At 53.7% G+C, this 24,049-nt stretch overlaps 2 protein-coding genes across 2 annotated transcripts; one reads left to right on the top strand and one right to left on the bottom strand.

The window, feature by feature from the left end:
* The first annotated feature begins 1,738 nt into the window (after positions 1-1,738).
* On the top strand, positions 1,739-5,793 carry LOC148592931 (olfactory receptor 14C36-like). The gene is made up of 2 exons (XM_088533054.1): positions 1,739-2,669; positions 5,738-5,793. Exons 1-2 carry the CDS (start codon positions 1,739-1,741, stop codon positions 5,791-5,793), a joined length of 987 nt encoding a protein of 328 aa, XP_088389180.1.
* Positions 5,794-10,345: 4,552 nt separating this feature from the next.
* On the bottom strand, positions 10,346-11,281 carry LOC148592930 (olfactory receptor 14A16-like). Its single transcript, XM_088533053.1, has one exon. The coding sequence runs from the start codon at positions 11,276-11,278 to the stop codon at positions 10,346-10,348; it is 933 nt and encodes a 310-aa protein (XP_088389179.1). The 5' UTR covers positions 11,279-11,281.
* Between the last annotated feature and the right edge of the window lie 12,768 nt (positions 11,282-24,049).

Here is a 24,049-nt window from a genome sequence, read left to right as displayed (position 1 = left end):
GAGAAGGGCTACTTCCAAGGGCAGGAACTTTCCTCTTCCTGTCTGCACTTTCAGTTATCTCCTTAACTGCTGCAGGGAGAAAAGAGGAGTGTATTCTGTTTTGCCAAAGCAGTGGACTCAAGCCTTCCCTCTCAGAGATCAATAGGTCTGTGAGAAACTTTAAATGGCCTCTTCAACCCACCTTAGTCTGCAGACAGCATCAGCATCACCTTGTGCAGTTTATTTTACTTGCTCCGTAAAGTGCCTGCACAGCGATGCCCCTGGACAGTGCCCTGTCCCCAGAGGCTTCTGTAGGGCAGAAATGAGCACACAAAAGTGATGTCTCTGTGAGCACAGACTGACAAAAATTGTTGGGACAGAGTAAGCTGCCATCCTCTCTGCAGCCTCTCTGCCCTGACAGCCTTGGGGTCCAGGGTATCAGCCCACTCCACTACAGCCAGATCTCTGGCAAAGGACAGGGGCATCCCTCCTGCTATGGGCACATTTCCTGCTGCCCAATATAGGGGCTTCAGATGCATGGCCTTCAGTGTCACAGTCTGTGAGGTAGCACACCCATATAGGTGAGGTAAGGGTGTTCTTGAGTGCCCCTCTGCCTGTCTTTCCTTTCTCCCCTTGGCGGAAGGATCGCAGGATTGCTGCTTGTTTCCCCTCCTTTTCTTCTCTTGGACTTCCTGGGGTTGCAGAGTTTTCAGATGCAGTTCAGACACCTACCCTGCAAGCTGTGGAAGAGAGGAATATGCATGGGAGTGAGGTGCCTCCAGTCCCCTCTAACCTGCAACTCCAGGAAATGCAGCCCAGGGGTTTAGGAACTGAGCTAACTCTCCCTTAAGCACAGTCCATCTTCAATGCAACTTCATTTGACCCTTTTGCCTGTAATGTCTTAACAGACTTGGAGGTGCCCTCAGGAGGGACATTGCTGCCTCCTGACATCTCTGTGATGTCCAGGAGACCTCTGAAGAATCTGTTACAGAGACTGGGAGTAGGAAAAAACGGTTTGGAAACTGCATATGGGCAGCTGAAAAGAGTCCTGCATATTCTTGGCTGGAAGCGAAGCTTGGAGACCTCCCTCAGGTGCGCTGAGAAAGGGAGAGAAGTTGGAGATTCGAGGTTTTGAAACTGGACTGGTCTGCTCTTAGGAGAGACTGGGTTCTTTCTAGGGCAACTGGTTAGGGTGATCACCATGCACCTCAAAGAGGTTTGGGCACACAACAGCTGCAATCAAGGAACAGCTGCAATCAAGGCTAATAGGCAGAGGAGCTCTCCTCACTCTGAATAACGTGACACTGAAAAATTCTGCCTGTGAGGAACACTCTGCAGAGGTGAGAGGGGCATCCCAAAGAAAATACATGTCAAAAATCCCCAAATTGTGCTCTCAATACACATTCATTAGAAGTGGTGCTGTAGATACTGAAAAGCCCTTTTATAAACGAGGGGGATTTCACCTGAAAAATTGTGAATCTCAGAGCTCATCACCCCTCTTGTCTCCTTCTCACTACTGTAGGGCTGGACAGACTTCTCTGGAGCCCATGGGGAGATGTCTCTGCTCCTCACAGCACTTTCAGCCACCCCACACTGAGGCTCAAGGAAGGGAGCTGCAAAAAGATCTCCGTGAAGAGAGGCAATATTGGCAGTGCATTAGAACTGGAACAAGTTTGGAGATATTTAACTTTAAAAATCTGGGATAACTGCTCAATATCTTTTCTTTTCTGAACAATCCGCAAAGCCTGGAGAGAGTGAAATGTCCAACAACATCTCCCTCAACGAGTTCCTACTCCTGCCATTCGCAGACACGCAGGAGCTGCAGCTCTTGCACTTCTCGCTCTTCCTGGCCATCTACCTGGCTGCCCTCCTGGCCAACGGCCTCATCATCACAGCCGTAGCCTGTGACCACCGCCTCCACACTCCCATGTACTTCTTCCTCCTCAACCTCTCCCTCCTCGACCTTGGCTTCATCTCCACAACTATTCCCAAAGCCATGGCCAATTCCCTGTGGAACACCAGGGCCATTTCCTATTTGGAATGTGCTGCCCAGATATTTTTCATGGTCTTCTTGTTTGGAGGAGAGTTTTCTGTCCTCACAGTCATGGCCTACGACCGCTACGTTGCCATCTGTAGACCCCTGCACTACGGGACCCTCCTGGGGATCAGGGCTTGTGTCAAAATGGCAGCAGCTGCCTGGGCCAGTGGTTTCCTCAATGCTCTCCTGCACACTGGGAACACATTTACCCTGCCACTTTGCCAAGGCAACGTGGTAGAGCAGTTTTTCTGTGAGATCCCCCAGATCCTCAAGCTCTCCTGCTCAGACTCCTACCTCAGGGAAGAAGGGTTTCTTGTTGTTAGTACCTCTTTAGGCTTTGGGTGTTTTGTTTTCATTGTGGTGTCCTACGTGCAGATCTTCAGAGCTGTGCTGAGGATCCCCTCTGAGCAGGGCCGGCACAAAGCCTTTTCCATGTGCCTCCCGCACCTGGCCGTGGTCTCCATGTTTCTCAGCACTGTAGTGTTTGCCTACCTGAAGCCCCCCTCCATCTCCTCGCCATCTCTGGATCTGGTGCTGGCTGTTCTGTACTCGGTGGTGCCTCCAGCACTGAACCCCCTCATCTACGGCATGAGGAACAAGGAGCTCAAGGATGCCATTAGGAAAGTGATTTCATGGACCTTTTTAAGCAGTGGTAATTTTTCCACATCTCTCCACAAATTACTCTTTCTGTATCCCATGACTGGATTGAGCATTGTTTCTTCATGTTATTTTTCTTATGGCTTTTACTAGTGATAATAATTGTTATCATGTTCCTACACAACTACTTGTATTCATTCCCCTTTTTATCGTGTCTGCTTTGTCTCACCTGATAGCCTCAGTTGTGTCGAATGCTGCACAAGGACTGGCTCCCTAACAATATCTTTGTAATAAAGTAATTTCTATCAATACAGTGCATGAAAGAAGGGCTTTTCCTCCAAAGCTGGTGTCAAGAGTAGGCCCAAGGACTTGCACCCCTGAAGGGCCTTCTGCACAGGATTCTGCTTGGGTTCAGCAACACAGAGCTCAGAATCATGTAATGATCTTTCAGAGACCAAGGGCTGGTTTGACAATTCACCTATCAGAGTCCAAGGATAGTGGAGAGGCTGAATGGTCATGGATTTACACATGCACAGCTCTCCTACGTATTAAGGCACAGTGTCAGACGGCTCTTCTCATGGAGGGGCAGCTGGAGGTGTCAGGAGAGCACAGAGATCCTCCTGGGACTGCATATGCCTGGGATGGACTGTGAGTAGAGCCTCAAAAAGGGAGAGGTCCTCAAGGATGGAGTTTCTTAGAGGTAAAGCGCTGGGTATTCGCAGGCAAAAGAGGACTCTGCAGTCTCAGGAGAGGCAGTGAGGACTCAACTGTCAGGAAGAAGGGAGAATGGAGAGCCCTCTGGGTCACCATCTATCAAACACCAGGAGCAGGATGTATAGGCACAACTGGACACAACGAGCACCCTTGGAAGTGCTCTGCAGTCCAGGTGCCCTGGACTGTGCACGCATCTGGAGTCCCCCAGAGGGATTAGAGGTCGTGATACCCATTTGGTTGGGTCTGACTCCAACCCCCGGTCACAGGGGCACTGAAATGTAACCCTTAGCCACTTTATTTGCCCACCCCTCCAACTCCATACCCTTCCCAGCTCTGCATCTCTCTGTACTGGTACTCAGTGGTGCCTCCAGCACTGAACTCCCTTGTCTACAGCATGAGGAACAAGGAGCTCAAGGAGGCACCGAGGAAACTTCCTCAGTGGGTACAATGTCAGTGCCAAAACCTGTCCTGTGTGCAGTCACTTGTCATTCCCATGTACCTGGCATGAAACATGTGCTCTTCATTTCTTTCTTTCTCAATGTTTACTCTCACCTTCCTGATAAAATAATAATAAATAATTATTTAAAATACAATACAACAATACAGCAGGAAAAAAAGGAGGACTAGGGAAAATACGGGCCTGCTGCTAAATGGGCCTAGAGACCTGGTGAGACAGGACACACAAAAGGCCGACTTTGCCTCAGGCTTTAATGCTAAGAGTGACCCTCAGGAATGCTAGGCCCTGGAGACCATGGAGAAATGGAGAAAGGAAGACTTTCCCTTGCTGGAGGAGGATCTGAGTAGGGCTCACTTCAGCAAACTGGACACCCACAAAACCATGGGCTCTGAGGGGACTCTCTTGCACTGTTCAGTGCCCACGTCTAACAGAGCTCCATGAACTGGAGAAATCAAGTCCCTCTAGTTACACTGCTTGCGGCTCTGGCCCTTGGCAAGCGACCTTCACACATCAGAGACTCTCTGAGCACCGCCTGACAGATGCAAAAAGGGGCTCACATTGGAATGCTGCATTTATGACACTGCATCTCGCACTGCTTTCATGCCTCCTGATGGTTAGCTTGCTTCCCTTTACCCCTTCTCTGTTTGCCACACTGCACCATTGCATGTGTCACGATCACATCTCAAAGTGCAAAAGTGGCAATTTCTCCTCTGGTGTTATTCCTGTGTTTCACACCTCAGACAACTTTTCACCTGTGACCTGCATGGTCAAAGTGACAACTGGGAATAGAAGAAGCTGATCGCAAGGAAGGACCTTGCTCTACCTTCCTTGGTCTTGTTACAGGCATTGCCTGGTTCAGGCTGGGCTGCTTTTTCTTGGAGAGCAGTAAGAGAAAAGGCATCTTTCCCTTCTTTTTAAAGTCATTAGGCAATAATTTGCATCCTGATTGTAATGCACACTTGCTACTCAGGGCCATTAGGGCCAGGGGCTTGGGGCATGCAAAGGAGCATGATGAGAAAGAAGAGCACCGGCACAGCTCTGGGGCACACGAGGCGACGGAAAGAACCAGGCGCCACTGGAAAGAGTGGTCTTATTTCACTATTAAAATTAAGGCAGTTCAGAATGATACATTTAACAAAATAAGCTTATTACACACTGGTTTTAGCATCAGACAAAATAAGCAAGGCAGTGCACCTAGCCATGAGTATATGAGAAAGAGAATAGCGATTAAAAGATACATCACCAATTGCCTAAATATGCCTAAATATGTCATCATCATCCAGATTTGCATTCGCTGGGGAGTCCCTGTTGCGGCAAGGATTTGGAGAACCTTCCCGGGAACTGGGAGGTCTTACATGGTGCATCCACCCGTGAGGTCTCCAAAATCGTGGCAAGAGTGTCCATCTTTTATAGAGCCGAATCAGCAAATCATGATAACTTGCATTTGGTTTGTGAGTGGTAACATCTGATGTGGCACACTTTCCCTATCATGTGGGATGGGGATCTGGCCAGAGCCCAGGCCTTGGATGGGAGGGTTCCCTTCAAGGTCAAAAACAGCCTCACGAGAGCTTAAAAAAGCTACAGTTTAATAATCCTCCGTGCAAGCTGGCATGAGCAGTTCTACAGGCAAGTGTTGTGTACTGCAAAGGCAGGGCCATATTCATCTGTAAGTCAGCCCCGACTTGGGCCTGTCGTTCAGGCCCTGGCACTTCAGTTCCTCACGTTCCACTCTGTCGTGATACACAAGGTTATATTTGTCCCCACATTGTGGGGCTTCCAAGAGATTTCTTTGGTAGTAGGAAGCAGCATGAAAAGAGGAAACAGGACCAAAATACAGCTTGGGAAGCTCAGATTGGGCAATAGGATGAAGAAATATCACTTTAAGGATAGTGCAGTGGTGCTACAGGACACTCAGAGCGAGTCTGTCACCACCCATGGCTTTGTGTTTCAAGAAACAGCCACTGAGGATGAAAAAGCTCTCAATGTAGGGAAGGAGAACCTCTTGTGAGAACTTGCTGGGGAAGCAGATTGGGTGTCTATAGTCTGCAGGGACACAGGAGCAGGTCTAGGATGACCTGTGGTAGAGATGGCCAAGGGCGCTGCCAAGGTCCCAACACAATGGGGCCTCTTTACTATCCTCTTGACTATGGCTGTTGTGTCTGTCACCGAGGCCTACCAGGAATCATCAGGACTTCCTCACCCCCTTTATCCTTCTGGGCACCCTGGGAGGTGTCGTGTTTTTGTCCAGCACTCAGCATTGCACATCCTCACCCAAACACTGATGCCAGGAGGAGACTTGGGCAACACATGGAGGAAAGGATCTCCCTTTCCAGGGTTTCTCTGCCTGTGCTTGGCCAATGTGCGTTGACAAAACACACCAGCATCAGAGCCACCTGAGTATTTTTTCTACCTAACTATTACCAATGATTATATTTTTTAGCTTTAATCAGCCCCTGGTGAGTTGTTGTAGTTCATGGCTTCAGTGGGATCCATTAATGCTCTAAAAAACTTTAGGATTTCCTTCTGATTTTGACTTCTCCACTGATTTCTTCAATCTCCTTCCAATAGCTGCAATTCATGGACTCAGCTCCAAGTACTGCATGAAGCTCATTAAAAAGCCAAAAGCCCTGATAAACCAGGGCTCTCCCTGCTATTTCCTTCAACTGTCCATGGCTAGTTGGAGAGGTTTGGGACGTGTAGCTGAATGCTGAAGACAACAATTATATACAAGTATTTCATCTTTTTAAAGTTTGCTATTATTATTCTAAAGAATAGGTGACAGCACACCATCCAATTCATAGCCATCCAGAGTGACTCCTAATGAAGTCTGCACATGTAGGAAAAGCAGTGTCCCAGAGATATGGCACCGTACGAACAATCTTCCTCCCCACCTCCCCAGCCCTACCATTTCCCTCATCGGCCTCTTGGGAATTTAAATCACTCCTGTTGAAAGCTAGCCTTAGTCCACCTAAGTCTGCACTCAATGTTACAGCTCACCTGCCCCAATTCTCGCCTGCTTTACTTAGACAACTGGCTGACAACAGGCACAGGGGGATCTTCTTTTAGTTACAAAGAAACAAAAAAATAAAGCAGAGTATAGTTTCATGGAAAATAATGACCCTCTTTGAATGTATGCTAAGTCCATACAATCCGTACATATAGTAAGGCATTGGCTAATGGGCAGACTACAGAAAGACAGAGCAAGCTTTAACCCCCCTAAAGGGCAAAACAGCCGCTGAGTCTCTGGGTGAACAGAGTATCAGGAGGAGTCACAATGTGTCCAGATAGTGCCCTAAAGGGGATTTTAGAAATTGTCACTTGAAACAGGACATGTGGGAATGGGAGATTTAGGTAGACACACAGGAGACAGGGGAAAGAATGGGCCAAGACCCCCAGCCTGCAGAGCTGGGCTCACAGCATCACTGATGAGCTGCCACAGACTGAAAAACAACCCACAGAAGTCCTTCCTTTGGCAGTGACTTGGAAAGCCACATCTCTGATGGGATTCCAGGGAGATGGTGTTTCCCTTCTGTAAGATGGTCCCCAGGACTATGCAGATATGAGGAACAGCATGAAGGGAGCTTGCAGGGATATTCGCCAGCTTCATCTGCTGCAGAGCAGGGATCCGGTCATCTCCCAAACTGCTGATTGAGTCAAATGAGATGGGGACTGATGAGTGAGATGGGGACTGCTGGATGACCACCCGCAGCCTGGACCTCAGTTCTTGTTCCCAGGGATCCTGCTGCTCTCCACCAAGGCTCCCAGCTTTGGGAGCTCCTTCCCGAGGTGTTACACAGAAACTGTCACTGCAAAGACCCCTGTGGATCCCGGGCTGTGACAGTGGTTGCTCAGGGCTGGAGGCTGCTGCAGGAGTCCTGCCTGAGGGTCCCACCTTGCCCAGGGGACAATGTGGCAGCCAGGACTCCTGGAGCTGGGGCTTCCCTGAGCCCCAAGGCTCCCGTGGGGCAGCTCCAACCCTTGTGTGGGTGCTGGGGGCAGATGGAGAGAATCCAGGGCAGGTTTCCCTGGCACTGGCTGCCCCTCTTCTCCCGCACGCCGGGGTGGGCAGTGCTGGCTGAGCCCAACACAGCAGCTCACACAGCCCCCCAGGCCCCCACACCAGCACCCCCAGCACCAGCAGCCCCAAGCTGGGCTCCCCTCCCTGCCCCGGCCCCGCACAGCCCCCAGCACAGCCAGGAGCCCCGCGGGGCCTCACAGCCAATGGCTGCGCTGGGCATGATGAGGTCACTGCTGCCGCAGCCCCTGATAGGCCAGCTGCAGGGAGAGGGCGTGGCTGCTGCTTGGGAGGTCCCCGCTGCGGGCAGAGCTGATTGGGCAGCAGCAGGGCTGGCTCTGCCTGGTGACTGTGAGGTCACCGCTCCCGCAGCGCCTCATTGGGCAGCAGCCGGGCCCTGCGGGGCTCTGCGCTGCTGAGATCATCTCCGCGGAGCAGCTGCTGAGCCCGGGCTGGGCTCCTGGCGGGGAAGGGCTGGGGAGGCCATTGCTGCCCTGGAGGGCAGGGCCAGAGAGCTGGGCGGGACGGCGCTGTGACGTCATGTCTTTGTGAGCGCCTGATTGGCCGGCAGCAGGCAGGCAGGCGTGGGCGGTGGGTGGGGGGTCTCTGTGGTGAGAGGAGCTGAGGGGGCAGCAGTGGTTCCTGTGTGGGGAAGGGGGTTGAGGAAGCTGCTGTCTCTGAAGGCCACAGGCAGCAGCAGGGATGTGGTGGGTTTGCCCCTGTGAGGTCACCTCCGTGTGAGCAGCTGGGTTTGGGGTTTAGGCTTTAGGGTTGTGATCAGTGGCGCAGAGCCTAGTTGGAGACCTGCAACTACTGGTATCAGGAGTCAGTCAAAGCCTGTTCAGTTTATTAATCAGTGACCTGAAGGGGCAGAGAGCACCCTCAGCAAGTTTGCTGAGAATAGAGAACTGGAAGGAATGGCTGATAGCCCAGAGGTCTGTGCAGGCTTTAAGAGGGACCTGGGCAGCCTGGAGAGCTGGGGGTAGAGGAACATTATGAAGTTCAACACAGGCAAATGCAGAGTCTTGCAGCTAGGGAGGAATAACCGCATGCACCAGGACAGGCTGGGGGTTGACCTGTTGGAGAGCAGCTGCACAAAAAGGGACCTGGGAATCGTGGTTGGCACTAAATTGACCATGAGCCATCAGTGTGCCCTTGTAGCCGCTGATACTGGTGGCTGAGGTCTGACAGTACTCAAGAGTGCCCGCACAATATTGCAATGGCAGGAGATGACTTTGGGTGGCCACTAGCTCCAGGCTGTGGTGTTTCACTGCGGGTGCAGGAATCGCCCTCCACTGCCCCTTCCCTGCACCTCCTGGGTCCCCACTGCCTCCCTGGGGATTGCAGAGTCCTCCTTTCCCCATGTGCACCTGGGTTTAGTGCTCTACCTTCTGGTTCCTGCACTGTGAGTCATCCCTGTTTCGTTAAAGCTGCACTCAATGCCCACTCCCAGGCAAACCCTGTGCCTGGAGATCCCCTTGGGGGTTCTCTCATCAGCACAGACATGTGTGGGGCAGCCTGGCGCAGGTAATGCAGAGACCATTGCCTATCTGCAGTGGTCAGTGAGAGATGAACCCTAGATTCAGGCTAACAGATCACCCTGGAATGCTGAGGTCATCCCCTGGATCTCATGGAGTTCACAAGCAGAAGAGCAGGCCCATTTGTGGTTGCACACCCTAGGGCATATTTTTTGATTCCAGTTTCTAAAGAGAGGCCAGATTCAGGACCATCATAGGGCAGATCCCCTTTTATTATGGAAATGTTATTCTGGAATCCAGCTGTGTCTTAAGGGAGCCCAAGGACTGGTCCTGCCTGTTCTTCCAGGGTACGAGGAAAAACAAGCCTCTCTCTGCCAGGTTATGAGAGTTCCTGGGCCATATCTGCAGAATAAAGTGTGGAAGGACAGCACGGAAATGAGGATAACAACTCTAAATACAGAAAGTCTTGCTGCCCTCCTTGAATTTGTCTTCAGGAAAGATGAACTGCCACGGGAAGGCTGCCTCTAGACTTTCCTTCAATTCACTCATGTTTAGTTTTGTATGTTGGAGCTTTGCATGGAACCATGGAAACCTGTGGTGACATTTGGTTGCCATTTCTGTCATATTAGAGAGATTTGAGATCACACTCTAACCATAGCCAAGAGAGCTGAGATCTCCTAAACAACACTGGACCCCTGGTCTCACCCAAGCTGCCCTCGTCCTGCCGTGACTCTGTACCTCAGAGGTCCCTTGGTGTCAGTGCTGGAAAAGACCCTGCAGAGGGAAACTCTCCTCCCTGCACTGGGCACATCCAAAGGAGCTCAAAGAAGCAGCTCAGAGAATCCCCCCTCTCTGCTAGTGAAGGGGGAACCCTGGCTTCCTGCTGAATCACGATCTATGTTTAAGTGCTGAATGAGAGATTCCTGTGCAGATGTGACAAAAACTAGGTGTCTTTATTTTATTATTTATTATTTTAAGATTGGTGTAAAAGAAAGAAGTAAAAAAGAAAGAAATGGATAAAATACGGCCTTGATGCCAGATATCCTGGTGAGTGAATGAAACATTTGTTACCACTGACCTTGTACCCACTGGATGAGTTTCTTCAGTGCCTCCTTGAGCTCCTTGTTCCTCATGCTGTAGATGAGGGGATTCAGGGCTGGAGGCACCACAGAGTACAGAATGGACACAACCATATCTAAAAGTGGGTAGGAAATGGAGGGGGGCTTCAGGTAGGCAAACAATACAGTACTGACAACCAAGGACACCACAGCCAGGTGCGGGAGGCACATGGAAAAGGCTTTGTGCTGGCCCTGCTCAGAGGGGATCCTCAGCACAGCTCTGAAGATCTGGACATAGGACACCACAATGAAAATGAAACACCCGAAGAATAAACAGACACTAACAACAAGAAATCCAACTTCCCTGAGGTAGGATTGTGAGCAGGAGAGCTTGAGGATCTGGGGGATCTCACAGAAGAACTGCTCCACCACATTGCCTTGGCACAGTGGTATGGAAAATGTGTTCCCAGTGTGCAGGAGAGCATAGAGAAAGCCACAGCCCCAGGCAGCTGCTGCCATTTTGACACAAGCTCTGCTGCCCAGGAGGGTCCCGTAGTGCAGGGGTCTGCAGATGGCAACGTAGCGGTCATAGGCCATGACTGTGAGTAGGGAAAACTCTCCTCCCAACAAGAACACGAAGAAAAGTATCTGGGCAGCACATTCCGAGTAGGAAATGGCCCTGGTGTTCCACAGGGAATTGGCCATGGATTTGGGAACAGTTGTGGAGATGGAGCCAACATCGAGGAGGGAGAGGTTGAGGAGGAAGAAGTACATGGGTGTGTGGAGGTGGTGGTCGCAGGCTACGGCTGTGATGATGAGGCCGTTGGCCAGGACGGCAGCCAGGTAGATGGCCAGGAAGAGCGAGAAGTGCAAGAGCTGCAGATCCCGCGTGTCTGTGAAAGGCAGGAGCAGGAACTCATTGAATGAGCTGCTGTTGGTCATTAGCTCCTTCAGGCCACTGCAGGACTGTCTGAGTAAAAAGAGTTGTTGAGAAATTAGAATAGATTTCCATGTGCAATTTTTTCTCATAAACCCTCCTCTAACACACTTTATTAAGTCCCATCTCAGTCAAACCATCATTGAGGTCCATGTCTTGAGCTGTGCTTGATGCTGGGTGAGTTTGCCATGAGGAGACAGAAATCCTCAGCACTGCTACTGCACTCTGAGTAAATGATGGTGGTTATAGAGGGGCAAACTGGTTCACTGTAGCATTAATGCAGAATGAGAAGAGCTCACCCGTTCCCAGCTGCCCTGTGTTCGCACCTCTGATATAGAGGACCATTTCACTCATTTTATCATAGAAAGAAATCACTCCACGGAGTGCAGAGGAATCTAGGTTCAAATCCAGGTTCATCGCCCAACCCAGTGCCCTCTCTGAGAGTCCCTGAGCGAGGGAGCCCTCCTCTTCAAGCCAGAAGCACATTGGACTTATTCCAGCTGTTCCCATGCACCTGCCCAGCAGCAGTGCTGTGGCCTCAGTACCTAGAGAGCTTCTCCTTGGAGCCCCTCCATAAGACTCACCCGTAATGGGGAAGCTGTGCCCTCTGGAAGGGCAGCTTGCAGCCCAACAAAAATAAAGAGAAAAGGTCTAATGTCTTAAAAATTTGGTGTCCTAAAGAGACCCAAAGAGAGAGTTGGCTCATTCCCAAACCCTCACAGTACCTGGCTCCAAGCACCACAGGGCGAGGGGCATTGGACACCTCCCACTCAAGGACACACCTGCATGGCAGGACCCACAGGGTCAGTGTCTGGACTGCAGCAGAAACACCCTGCCCAGAGAGTCCAAGGGAAGCACATGGTGAAACACAGAGCAACACCCTGATTTGTGCCAAGAGAGGAAGGGCCAGACAGGCCTGGGAGAAGGGAGCTCTCAGAGGTGTCTCCTTCACATCCATCTGCCAAGGAAATATGGTCTGGATGCTGCAGCTTGCAGAGCAGAGGGTTGTGCTGGTGGGGAGAGCGGAGGAGGTCCTGGAAATGGCAGTTTCCTCAAACCCTCTGGCCATGACCTTGCTGCCTGGGGAGCCATCTCCTGTGGGAGCTGTTCCTCCATCTGAGTGTCTGCCCTCACATGGCCAGAGACTCTCCCAGACCCCATCCCAACCGCTGGGTCCTCCGTTCTGCCCTGCAGACACCTTCTGGAGGCAGGATCCTGCCCAGGGCACCTCCGTGTTTGCGGGTGAGACAGACCTTGCTGAGCCTGGAAAGGGGATGCTGGCTCTGTCTGTAGGCTGAGGGGTGGGTGAAGGCATTTGCTCAGGTCTTCCCACTACTGCTCTTATCTCAGTGTCACCGTTTATGAGCCTCCAACCTCTGTATAAACCTGACAAATCCATGCCTGTTTCACCCCCACCCAAAGAGAAAAAAAGTGAGAGGACAGAGTCATGACAACTCCCTCTCTATCAGGGGTTCCCTGCCTTGGTGTTCTTGATGAAAAGTCAACTCTGATATGTCCCCAAGGCATAAAATACAGCATCCTCTTGATGGGAGGCTCAAGCTACCCTGCTGGGGGTTTCTCTTCTAACCCAGAGCTTCTCCCCACAGCACCATGGGGAGCTCCCCAAGCCGGCTGAGCACTGACACTTACAGGTGGCAGAGTCACTGCCCCGGGCACACAGCACCATGGAGCACAAGGACACTGCTGTGCACACCCCAGCTTCGCACCCTGCAGCCATCCCCAGGAGAAGAGAGCAGCATATCCTGTCCCTGTGTTGGAGTAGCAGGAACGCTGCTCTGAAGCATCTCCCCATTCTCTGCACAGGAGAAAAAAAGAGAACCCATGCCGATCTGTAATGGCATGGATTGGGGTCAGAAGACTGCTCCAGGAACCTCAGTAGCATTGCCCTGCAGCCAGAGACTCACCATGTCAAGGGAGTGATGATTTCTCTGCCAGTTCTCCTCTGTCCTCCCGCTCCACACTGCCGTTCCCCTCTCGCTGCCTTCTCTCCTCTGCTGTCCGCAGCAGCAGGCAGTGCCCGCAGCCCTGCTGCTCTTGGCACAGGAGCTGCTCCTGCGCTCGGCTGTCTCTGGGCAGTGCTGCCAGGCTGCCACGAGCTGCCTCCTTCCCAGGAGCCTGGCCCCGCTCAGGAGCAGAGGAACAGCTGAACTCACCAATTTCTCTGTCCCTTGTGCTCCCTCCTCCAGGGAAAAGTGCACTTCAATAAACTAAAATAATCATCTGTTGTCCTTTGCTAACAAGTGGAGAGAGAGAGATTCTAATATTGCAATTTATTTCATCAGAGAGTGAAGATCTATCAAAATTGGAAACCTCTCACTCTGGAAGGCTCATTTCACATCCCTTAACTAGACAGGAGACCGAGGAGTGAACAAGTGGGGAGTTCATTGACACGGGGTTCAGGTGCTGATTCAGAAATATCACTCTGGGCTGTACCTGCTTAGATCTGAGTCTGAAGCCGTATTCAGATCCCTCCTGTAAACTCCACAAAAACACAAGTGGTGGGATTCCCCTTGCCAAAACTGAAGTGAGCAGAGCACAGCGATCTGCCCACGAGCTCCTTGTCAAAGCTCTGCTATAATCACTGGAGATGCAGGGTGAGAGTCAGTAGCTCCCACAGAAACATCTGGTGACAGTGGAAGAGACTGAGGAGGTCCAAGGCATGTGCCAGTGTCTGCTTGCTCCAATGGAGCTACTGGGAGACCTGCATCATCCTAGAGCATGAGTGGGGGTCCAGGTGGGGAATTGCCTTGCTCATCTGATATGACCCCAGATGACAACTACGACAACAGCCACCCTGCCTATGAAGTTGAGGTATGGGAAGATTCGAGGATTAACCAGCAGCTCTTGTAATTCAATGCAGAGCCTTGATTTGATGTCACAGAAAAGTGCTGGCAGGGCCTTGTCAGATGCCAGGGGTGTCCAGCACAACCGCATGTGTCTAGCAGATAAAGCCAGGGACCTACAGGAAAACCACGTCCCCTTGGAGTGATTGCTGGATAAGTGCCCCAGGACATCCTGCGTTTCCATCCTGTACCCAAACAAAGACATTCCAGCACTGGCTGTAGGGAAAGCCCATCCCGTCTACATCCAGGGTGCTGCATAAATGGGAGGCACCCTGGCCCTGCCATGTCTCTGCTCCAGGCCCTGCACCCTCAAACCCTTCTAGCTCTCCTCCCCTGAGCTCCTCTTCATCCCCCCACATGACATGAACAGGTAATGGGCTAATGAGGACCTCTGGGTGGCTGCATCAAAGGCTGTCAAGGCCCATGGACATCTTCAGTGGCACCTTGTTCTTCCCGAATCAGCGTCAGGCACAGGAGAGAGTGCCCGTTGGGCTGCTTTGTGTGAGAGGAAATGCCCATGGCCAGGAATACATGTCCCCTCGCTGGAGAAGCTCCAGCCCGGCTATCTTGGCCCAGGTCTCCTTCCCCACCATCCCTGTGCCCTCCCGGCAGGTCCCATCCCTGCCGCCCACCTCTCCCTCCAGCCCCACGGCTCACCTCCCTTGTGCGCTCCTGCGCTCCAGGGATCCCGTCCATGGATGAGGAACAGCCGTTCACCTGCTGCTCCTTCTCCATCTCCAGGACTCGCTCTGGGGACAGCTCTGCACGGCCAGCTCGTTTCCAGCCTGTCCTCTACACAGACAGACACGTCCTCACAGTCCATGTCACAGCCCTGTCCTCTGATCAGCTGCTCACACTGAGGGGACCTCACAGGCCCTTGGCTGGGGCTGGTTCTGCTGCTGGCCAATCCCGCACGGGGCAGCAGTGACCTCACAATGTGCTCTGGAACCTTCAACTGGCTCTGACCTATCAGCAGCAGGAACAGAGGTGACGTCACAAGAAACCTCAGCAACCCAGAGCCTCCTGATGGCATCAAGTCTACAGAGGGATGTGACCTCACAGTCACCCTCAGAGCCATATCCCTGCTTTTGGGCTGTCAAGGACTGGCCCAGCAGTGACCTCACTACCACTATCCAGGCCATATCCCTGCTTCTGGCCTAACAGGAACAGGCACAGCAGTGACCTCACTAACAAACATCCAGGCCATTTACCTGCTGCTGGTCTATCAGGTCCTGAAGCAGAAAGGCCAACACAACCAACATCCAAATCATGGGCCTTTTCTGGCTTGTCACCACCGGACACTGAGGGGTTGCAGATAGTTAGGGTCCGGCGGCCGGAAGATATCGTGCTGTACGGAAAGATAGACAATAGCGTTTAGTTTATGATGTAAGCAGACGGATGTGACGTTGTAAACCTAGCTATATAACACCTTGTTACCCATCAATAAACACCATTTGCCGTCCACCACATTGGTGTCAGCGAGCTGATGGCCCGAGCGGCCTGGGGGTGGTCGCTGTGCCGTTCCTGAACCAGGTCGCCGCGCCGCTTGAACGGCAACAAGTGGTGCCGAAACCCGGGATCATCGCCTGGATGGGTGAACGGCGGCCGGAGCGAGTGGACCAGCCCAGCGGAGAGGACGCTACCAGAGCAACAAGGAGGATGGAAGCCCTCATGAAGGTCGTATCACAATTACATAAATATTGGGGGATTGATTGTAAGCCAAAAGATTTTACTCTCGCAGTTGTGAGGCTTTTAAAAAATAAGGTTATAGACCAGCCGGTGGATATTCTGAAGTCCCTGAAGTGTGTCCCTAAACTGAAGGCGTTAGCTGAGGAGACGATGTCTTCGGGTTGTGGGAAAAACCTTAAGGCTTGGGGAAAAGTTGTACAGGTGTTGCAGAAGGCTATAAAGGAGCTGGAGACCTGGGTGGCGGTAAAGGACTGTTTGTTGGCCACCCCGAAAATGGGAGTTGGGGCAGCCGCACAGACTTTGCACCCCCCAGATGATGGTGATTCTGCTGAGCCTAAAGATCTGCAAGAGGGTGATATGTCCCCTCCATCCCCGAACCCCGTCCCGCTTACAGAGGAGCAAAAACAGCCGAAATCTGTTTGGGGCGAGCTAGCCAAGGAAGCTAGGAACATTGAAAAGAAGTCAGATCATGGAGACACCTGGGTCAGGCCACCGCCCTATGCCCCTCAAAATGGCGCTGAGCCACAAGGAGAAGGACGGGGCGAGGATGCTCCCGGCGGGAACAGACGGGAACCGTTAGATAAACAAGAGAGGAGGAGAACAAGGAGGAGAAAGGTGGTTCGGGTGACCGGCCAGGTGAGGGAGGCCCGAGTGAGGCGCTGAGAACCGATCAGAGCGGCCATTTCACAAAACGCCTCTGTGAGTAGGAGGCGGGGCGAGCCAAGGAGGGGGGAACAGCCCGCCCGCAACGGAAGTGGGCGGGACGGAAGTAGGCGGGGCCGGAGCCCAACGAGAAAGTACGGGAGCCCGGAAGTGCCCAGTCAGTCGAGTTCTGACTCCGGATCAGACACTAGTCAGGACGAGTGGGTCACAACTGATTCAAACTTAAGGGAGGAGGAAATGAAGGTAAACAGAGCTAAGAGCCAAAATATTCCCATTCGAATTAAAGAAAAACCACGAAGGGAAGAAACCCCTCTCAAGGACTGGAAGGAAATAAAGATCGCATGTGCCGACTGGGCCCCATCGGCCGCGCTAGCGTTCCCGGTCCGGGTGACGGAGGGGGGACAGAGGGTCCACTCGCCGATAAAATCTAAGGACGTACAAGCGATTGTTAAAGTAATTGCAGATAAAGGGACTAATTCTGCCATGGTCTCGACCCTCATAGATGGTATCTTCAGGGGGGGACGATCTGCTCCCGTTCGATATAAAACAAACTTGTAGGCAGATCTTTGGTGGAGCAGGGATGATCGTTTTCAGACAAGAATGGGAAGACAACTGTACAAAGTGTTTAGCCCAAGTAACTGGGGCAGATCATCCATTACACGGCTCCAGCCTGCAGCGGTTAATGGGTGCAGATCCAACAATGATCACCCCCCAGGCGCAGGCCCATGGCCTGCGGGCCCATGAAGTTATGACAACTACTCGTGCGGCCAGAGAAGCCATTCGCACAGCCTGTAGAGTTGTTGCCAGACCATCGCCATGGTCCTCAATAAAGCAAAGTGAAAGTGAGAGCTTTACACAATTTGTAGATCGTCTCCAGGCAGCGGTCGACTCTTCGTCCCTGCCCACGGAGGCAAAAGGCCCGGTCGTAGCGGAATGTTTACGCCAACAATGCAATTCGGCAACCAAAGAAATCCTGCGATCATTGCCGGCGGGGTCAAGTATCGCAGACATGATTAAGCATGTTGCAAAGGAAGAGCATCTGACCCCAATTCAGGTGTCTGTTCACACCGCAATAGCCAACGTAATGGCAGGTTCTAAATGTGGCCAGGCCGGCCACGTTGCAGTAAACTGCCCTTGGCTGGGGGACTCGCTGGCAGCGCTCCCCCCATGTCAAGATCGACCCAAAGGTCACTGTCAGGAAAGATGGCAGAGTCAAGTGGTGCCCGCTTAAGTCTATTAAACCAGACCTTCAAATTAAAACTAATGAAAATTGTGAGTTTCTGTTCACAGGGCCGGATCATCGGACGCCCCGGTGACAGGCGTCCCGCCCGAGCCTGTGAGTTCCACGCCGACCGAATCCAGAACACAACAAAACAGCCTCCGCAAGAGGGGGCCGCGATGCCTTTGCGTGATCTAAATTTTGGAGCTTGTCACTATAGGACAAATAGAGTCACATCAGCCCTTTAAATGGGTACTTGAACAGATGGAACAATCTCGAGTAATTAGTACAAAAATAACTACAGGGCCACCAATTTTCAGTGCCACGCTTTGCCAACCAACACCCATTGAACCCTGTTCCAAACGCAGCCGGTACAAAAATTGTTTCACCGGTTCGCCGTGGTTAACCACCCTGATACCCACCTTGATAGGGCCGATCACAGTGATCATGATGACACTAATCTTTGGACCCTGTATATGGAATAAGCTCATCCTATTTGTCAAGAGTCGGCTAGAAAAGATTAACATCATGTTAGTAGAACACCGACAACTGCTTTAAGAATATATCCACTCAGTATTATCCCCACGTTATCCCAAGGTACACCCTATTCCTACACCCCGGTATTACCTGTCATCCCCTACCTTCTACATGCCTTCTTCTTTGTGCCTTATGTTTTTATGTCAAGTTTATGATATATAATTTTAAGATTGTTATAAACTATAAGAATAGAATAAGATAGTAATAAGAATAAGATAATAAGAAGAATAAGTAATTAGAATAAGATAAGAATAAGTAAGAATAAAATAGTTATATTTTAGCTAGTTTTGTTATGCATAGGGAGGGGGGAAACGTTGCAGATAGTTAGGGTCCGGCGGCCGGAAGATATCGCGCTGTACGGAAAGAAAAGGCCCCTAATAGCCGATAGCGTTTAGTTTATGATGTAAGCAGACGGATGTGACGTTGTAACCCTTAGCTATGTAACACCTTGTTACCCATCAATAAACGCCATTTGCCGTCTACCACATTGGTGTCAGCGAGCTGATGGCCCGAGCGGCCTGGGGGTGGTCGCCGTGCCGTTCCTGAACCAGGTCGCCACGCCGCTTGAACGGCAGCACTCCTGGGAGCTGCTCTGCAGGAAGGCTCTGCAGCCTGCGCTCCAAAGGCCCAGGAGCGCCTCTGTCTTGGAGCCCACACGCAGCAGGCAGCAACTCAGGGAATTTCAACTGAGCTGCTGAACTTGCCGTGTGAGGTCAAGATCCCTTTGGAGCCAAGCTGCAGCCTTGTCTTTTACATGTCTACGCTGGGGGAAGAGGTAAAAGCAGTCAAAAAGGGCTAGAAAAGTCCCCTCTTCTTCTTCCTTTCCTTGCCCTGACATACCAAGCATCCTGCAAGAGGGACATTCCCAGAGCAAAGCAGGGGGACATCCTGCTGTCAGCGGGAGCTGCAGTCCTCAGTGGGACAGGGGCTGGTGCATGCGCTGAGAGGAGGCAGGAGGTGGCAGGAGCAGGAGCCAGCTGGTGTCCAGGAGGTGGGAGAGCAGGTCCCAGCACAGCTCTGTGCCCAGGCAGGAGCTTGCAGAGCCAAGGGCAGCCTGGCGTGTGGCCCTGGAGAAGTGTGCAGCGGGGCCCTGCGTGCAGCAGGCAGCAAGGCGGCCAGGGGACGGGCTCCTTCCAGCAGGGTCAGCGATGCTCATGCAGCCCCAAAAGACTCTCTGCAGGGACCAAAAACTTCTTGTGAGCTCTGTCTTTGCAGAGCTGTAAATGCCAGGAGTTCTCTGCTGGGGAAATGGGTCAAGGATCCTTCTAGACACAGCCATGGGGCAGGAGCTGTAGAGTTGAGGATTCTCCTACAGTGAAGAGTCTCCCAAAAAGAATAAGTTTTCCTTTGGGTACAATTCCCCCAGGCTTAGAGCTGAGCTATGTGCTGAGCACGGAATCACCCTCAAGCTCAGAGCCTGGAGAGCGCTACCCTATGGGCTGACAAATCTCCAAAGTGTCCTGGTCTCTTCCCTCATCCACCTTACCCTCATCTTGACATGCACAATGCATTTTAAAGCTTCAACAGACATCTGGTCTCTTTGCTCTTGCATATCCATCCTGTCACGTACTGGGCAATGAGTACAAGTGTCTACAGGACCCCCATTTGTGGGAGTCCTCCAACCACAAAGACAACCTGCACAGACTGAGGAGAGGAGGCTACATGAACAAGGATGGCCAAGTGAGTTGTCCATGCAGGTGAGCAGAGGAGTTTCCGTGGGAGGGGGAGGCTGGGAGAGCGCTGGCTGCAGCCGCCCCGTGCGCGTGCAGGGCGCAGGGCTGCTGTGCTGCTGTCCCTGCAGGGGCAGGAGGAGCCCAGCGCTCGCTGCGGGCATTGCGAGCTGCTCTTGCGAGGCTGTGCGGCGCTGCCGCAGCAGCGGGTGCGTGGCCAGGCGGCGCAGCGAGGAGCACGGCTCCGCGCTGGCTGCTGGGAGCCAAGGCCCCCGGCGCTGGGCAGGGCCGCGCGCGCAGGGGAGCAGCTCCCGCGGAGCCAGCGCTCCTCCTGGCAAGGCAGCCTGCGCGGGAGCGCCACGAGCGCCGCCTCCTTGCTGCCCTCATCTCGCCATGGGGCGTCTGCAACCTGCGCCACTGCAGCCAGCACAGGCAGCACCTGGCCGCGCTCAGGAAAGAGCGCGACAAGACACGTGGGCCACAACAAGGAGCTAAAGCTCAGGGTTCACAGGGACACTTGGTGCTGCAGAGGGCTGGGGCTTCCCTTGTTTTCTCCCAGCAAGGCAGGAGCTGCAGGAGCGGGAAGGGCTGCGCTGGCAGGAGAGCCCTTGTGGCCTGGAAATGAGTGTGTGGGTCTGTGCTGAGCTGATGCAGGGTGCAGAATTTGGGAATGGGGGGAAAGTCATCCCCAAGCACCCTCTGGGAGTTCTGAGGGAAGCCCTTCTCTCCGGGTGTACCCCTTCTCCATCCTGGACAGTGGCCTCTCAAAACCATGACAATGCAGGGAGCTCCTGGAACAGGATCTTTTTGTTTCTAGTTGCAAACTGAGCTTTCTGCACATTCAGGCATGGAGAAGGGGCCAACAAGTCCACCATAACAGGCAGAAGTGTCATGGAAGCAGAGCAGACAACACGCAAGGCAGCCAAGAGCAGGGCTACTGGGTGGCTCCAATCACTTCACCTCCTCCATCTCCTCTCTCCAGTTTGTTCACCATTCATTCCTCACGTCCTCCTGCCGCCAGGCTCATCAGTGCCAGGGGGAGTCCAGCACACGCAGACCCTTCCTCACGGCGGCCTCCCTGGCCCCTGCCGCTGTCCTCCTCCCCCCACGCAGCAGTGGAACATCCCAGAGGGGCAGTTATCGCCACGGGAACACGGATGCTTCCCAGGGCTGCGCCTCACAGTGGCCCCAGTGCTGGCCACGCAGCAGCAAGGCCAGGTGAGCAGCAGGGCCGCGCAGCACCAGGGGCCACCCGTGGTGCCCACAAGATGCAGGGGAGCTGCGGGGCTGCACGGCAGCCTGCGCAATGCCTTCCAGGGGAGGCCCCAACGCCACCACGCGCCACTTGGCACTCACACCTCTCACATTGCCCTTTTCTCTCCTCCACTTGGCACTGGACTCCCCGTCAGCCAAAGGGACTGCTGGGGGCAATGAGGCTGCTGCGGGCTGGCCCAGCACTTCCTGCTCCTTGTTCTACCGCTCCCACGCATGGAGACTCCAAGAGGCTCCTGGGACAGAGACCCCTGCTCTCAGGGCTGCAAATGACAATGACTCCTTTTTTCTTTCAGTCTCTGGAGACTGAAGAAAAATGGATAACTCAGTGGAAGAGATGGAATGGGAGAGCTCGGTGCAGGTACTGTGCGTGCAGGCAGAGGCTGTGCGGGGACGGCTGGCGCTTGGCTCTGCGAGAGCAGCCGCAGGGCTGGTGGCAGAGGTGGCAGGGAGCTCTGGCAGGCCTGGGTGCTGGGGCAGAGCTGCGCCAGGGCCAGGAGCGGCCAAGGCCTCGGGGGCTGCCTGAGCCTGGCGCCCTGGCTCTGTGCACCGCCTGCCCCAGGGGACATGAGACCCCGCACGCAGGGGACATGAGACCCCGCGCACAGAACCAGTGCTGCAACCATGACCGTCCCCACAAGCTCTCCTGCTCTCTTCCAGAATCCGAGCACCGGCAATCTTGTCGGCTACAACGACGAGGAACCCATGGATTGGGAGACCTCGACCTGCAGCCTCCAGGTATTGCCCCTTCTTCCAGCTCAACAGGGAAAAATGGGGCTCAGCCCGGCCCCTTCCCTCTTTCCTGTTTCCCAAATTAGGAAGACAGGTCCTGGGGACCAAAGAGCACAGGCTCTGGGACCTGCAAACGCCTCTTGCTCTCTTGCAGGCTCCATGCATGAATGGGAGCTCTGCAGGAGACCATCCTGAGCCCATGGAGTGGCTCGATTATGGCAGCAGCCAGGTACAGCCCCTGCAGCCCCTGCACGCGCTTTTCCTTTGTCTTCCCCAAACACCATCGCCACCAAGGTCTCCTGCTCTCTTCCAGATGATGGGGAGCAATGGCCTGGTCAGCTGCAGCCAGGAGCAGCCGATGGATTGGGAGAGCTCCGGCTGCAGCCCCCAGGTATGGTCCCTGCTGCCGGCTGCACGGGCAGAGCTGGGGCTGTGCCCGGCCCCTTGGCGCTGCTCCGCGCTGCCTTTGGGGAGCAGCCGCGCGGGAGCCTGGCCCAGGTGTGCGGGCGCTCTGGCGGGCCGCGGCGCCGGGGCAGAGCTGCACAGGGCGCAGGAGCGCCCAAGGCCTGGGCACCTGCTGCCTCAGCCCCTCTGCCGGCCTCTGGGCTGCGCTGGCCACGCCAAGCCTCTGCCAGGGCACCAATGACGGCAGCGCTGCTGCCAAAGAGCCCGCGCAGCCGCCAAAGAGCCTCTGCTCCACGGGAGCCCCCGAGCCGCTCCTCGGCCCTGCTGATGCCTCCTTTTCCCTTGCAGACCAAGCTCCCCTTCACTCTGGCTGCTGCCAGGAAGTGCTGAGGAAGATGGAATTAGTTCATCACGTCTTTTCCGGATTTTTCTTCAGATAGCTATATACTACAATTTGTTCTTGTTTATACTGTTGATATTCTTTTTATATTATTGTTGTTAATGTTATTCTTGTTACTGTTGTTGTTCTTGTTGTTGTTGTTGTTTAAATATATATTCCTGTATCATTGTTCACATGTTGCATGTTGTTTCCAAGCAAGCTCAGGCACAAAAACCATCCCCACTGCAGGTGTGTGTGAAGCCCCGGGATTTCACACACCAGGGGCAGGGGAGGGACAGCAAAAAGGTCCCTCTGGGACCTTCATTCATAAGTGGCCCTGGGGATGCCCAAAGGGGAAGAAGCCCCAGCCCCACTGTGGGGCAGCTCTCAACTCTCCAGGTGCCGCACACAACGTGTCCCTGCAGTGCCCAAGCCACAGCCAAAGGGAAGCTGTCGCGCCCCAGGGACACGGGGCCTGGAGATGCAGGGCCGAGCTCCCCGAGCCCCTGGGGGACACATGGCCCTGCAGGGCTGGGACACGCTCAGGGACTGCGTCATGGGGGGCAGTGTCCCTGGAGGCAGCTGGTGCAGAAATGGGCTGCTGCCAGGAAGGGCCCCGTGCTGGGGACCACGATGGAGGCTGCTCTGACCCTCGGCAGCCTCGGAAACAGGGACCAGGTCACCAAGGAAGGTCCTCCAGCTCCACAGTGACTCTGGCATTTCCTGTGCAGCGCCCATTTGCTCTGCTCATACTGTGTGACACTCATGTCCTGCCTACAGCCTTTCCCAGCCTTTCCGTGGCCTGAGCTGCCTGCCATTTCCAGCACAAAGAGCTCCAGGAAGGCCCGTGCTGAGCACTGCATGTGAGCGCTGGGCCAGAGGAGCTGCCCTTGCCAAGGGGCCCTCCCTGTGCGCAGGGCTCAGAGCGCAGCAAAGCAAGCTGCAAGCTCCCTGCCACGCAGAGAAGGCAGGAGCTGCCAAGAGCAGGGCCCCGCGCTGCAGGGCCGCACGAGGGCAGAGCGTCTCCCACAGCTGCTCTCTGCCCTGCACCAGCTTCCAGAGGCACCTTTGTCCCCAGGGTGCAGCTGGGCCCTGCGTGCAGCAGCCGCCCGGGTGTCCACATGCAGGGGGAAGGTGTCCTTCCCTCAGCACCACAGAGAACACATTGGCCCCATCCTCTATACATTCTAACCTAGCTGTCCATGTGGATAAGATCTCATCTCAATCTTCTCGCTTAGTCTTTCCTCATAAGAGAGAAGCTCGAGGCCCTTAATCACACCGTCACCTTCCAGATGGAACTGGTTGGCTCTGGGCTCCTGGCTCTGGAGAGCCCGGGAGAGGTGAAA

This window comes from Tinamus guttatus, unplaced genomic scaffold, assembly GCF_059628265.1.
Source record: "Tinamus guttatus ecotype Peru unplaced genomic scaffold, ASM5962826v1 Tinamus_guttatus_pri_ptg000477l, whole genome shotgun sequence".
NCBI lineage: Eukaryota > Metazoa > Chordata > Aves > Tinamiformes > Tinamidae > Tinamus > Tinamus guttatus.
The sequence above is the reverse complement of the archived record's forward strand: the minus strand, read 5'-3'. Positions and strand labels throughout refer to the sequence as shown.

What these genes read in the sequence shown, in the direction of transcription:
- LOC148592931 (XM_088533054.1), top strand. Translation starts at nt 1,739, where the DNA reads ATGTCCAACAACATCTCCCTCAACGAGTTCCTACTCCTGCCATTCGCA. An exon ending in ATGGACCTTTTTAAGCAGTG is followed by an intron (nt 2,670 to 5,737) that starts GTAATTTTTCCA and finishes TTGTGTTTCAAG; the next exon opens with AAACAGCCACTGAGGATGAA.
- LOC148592930 (XM_088533053.1), bottom strand. Translation starts at nt 11,278, where the DNA reads ATGACCAACAGCAGCTCATTCAATGAGTTCCTGCTCCTGCCTTTCACA.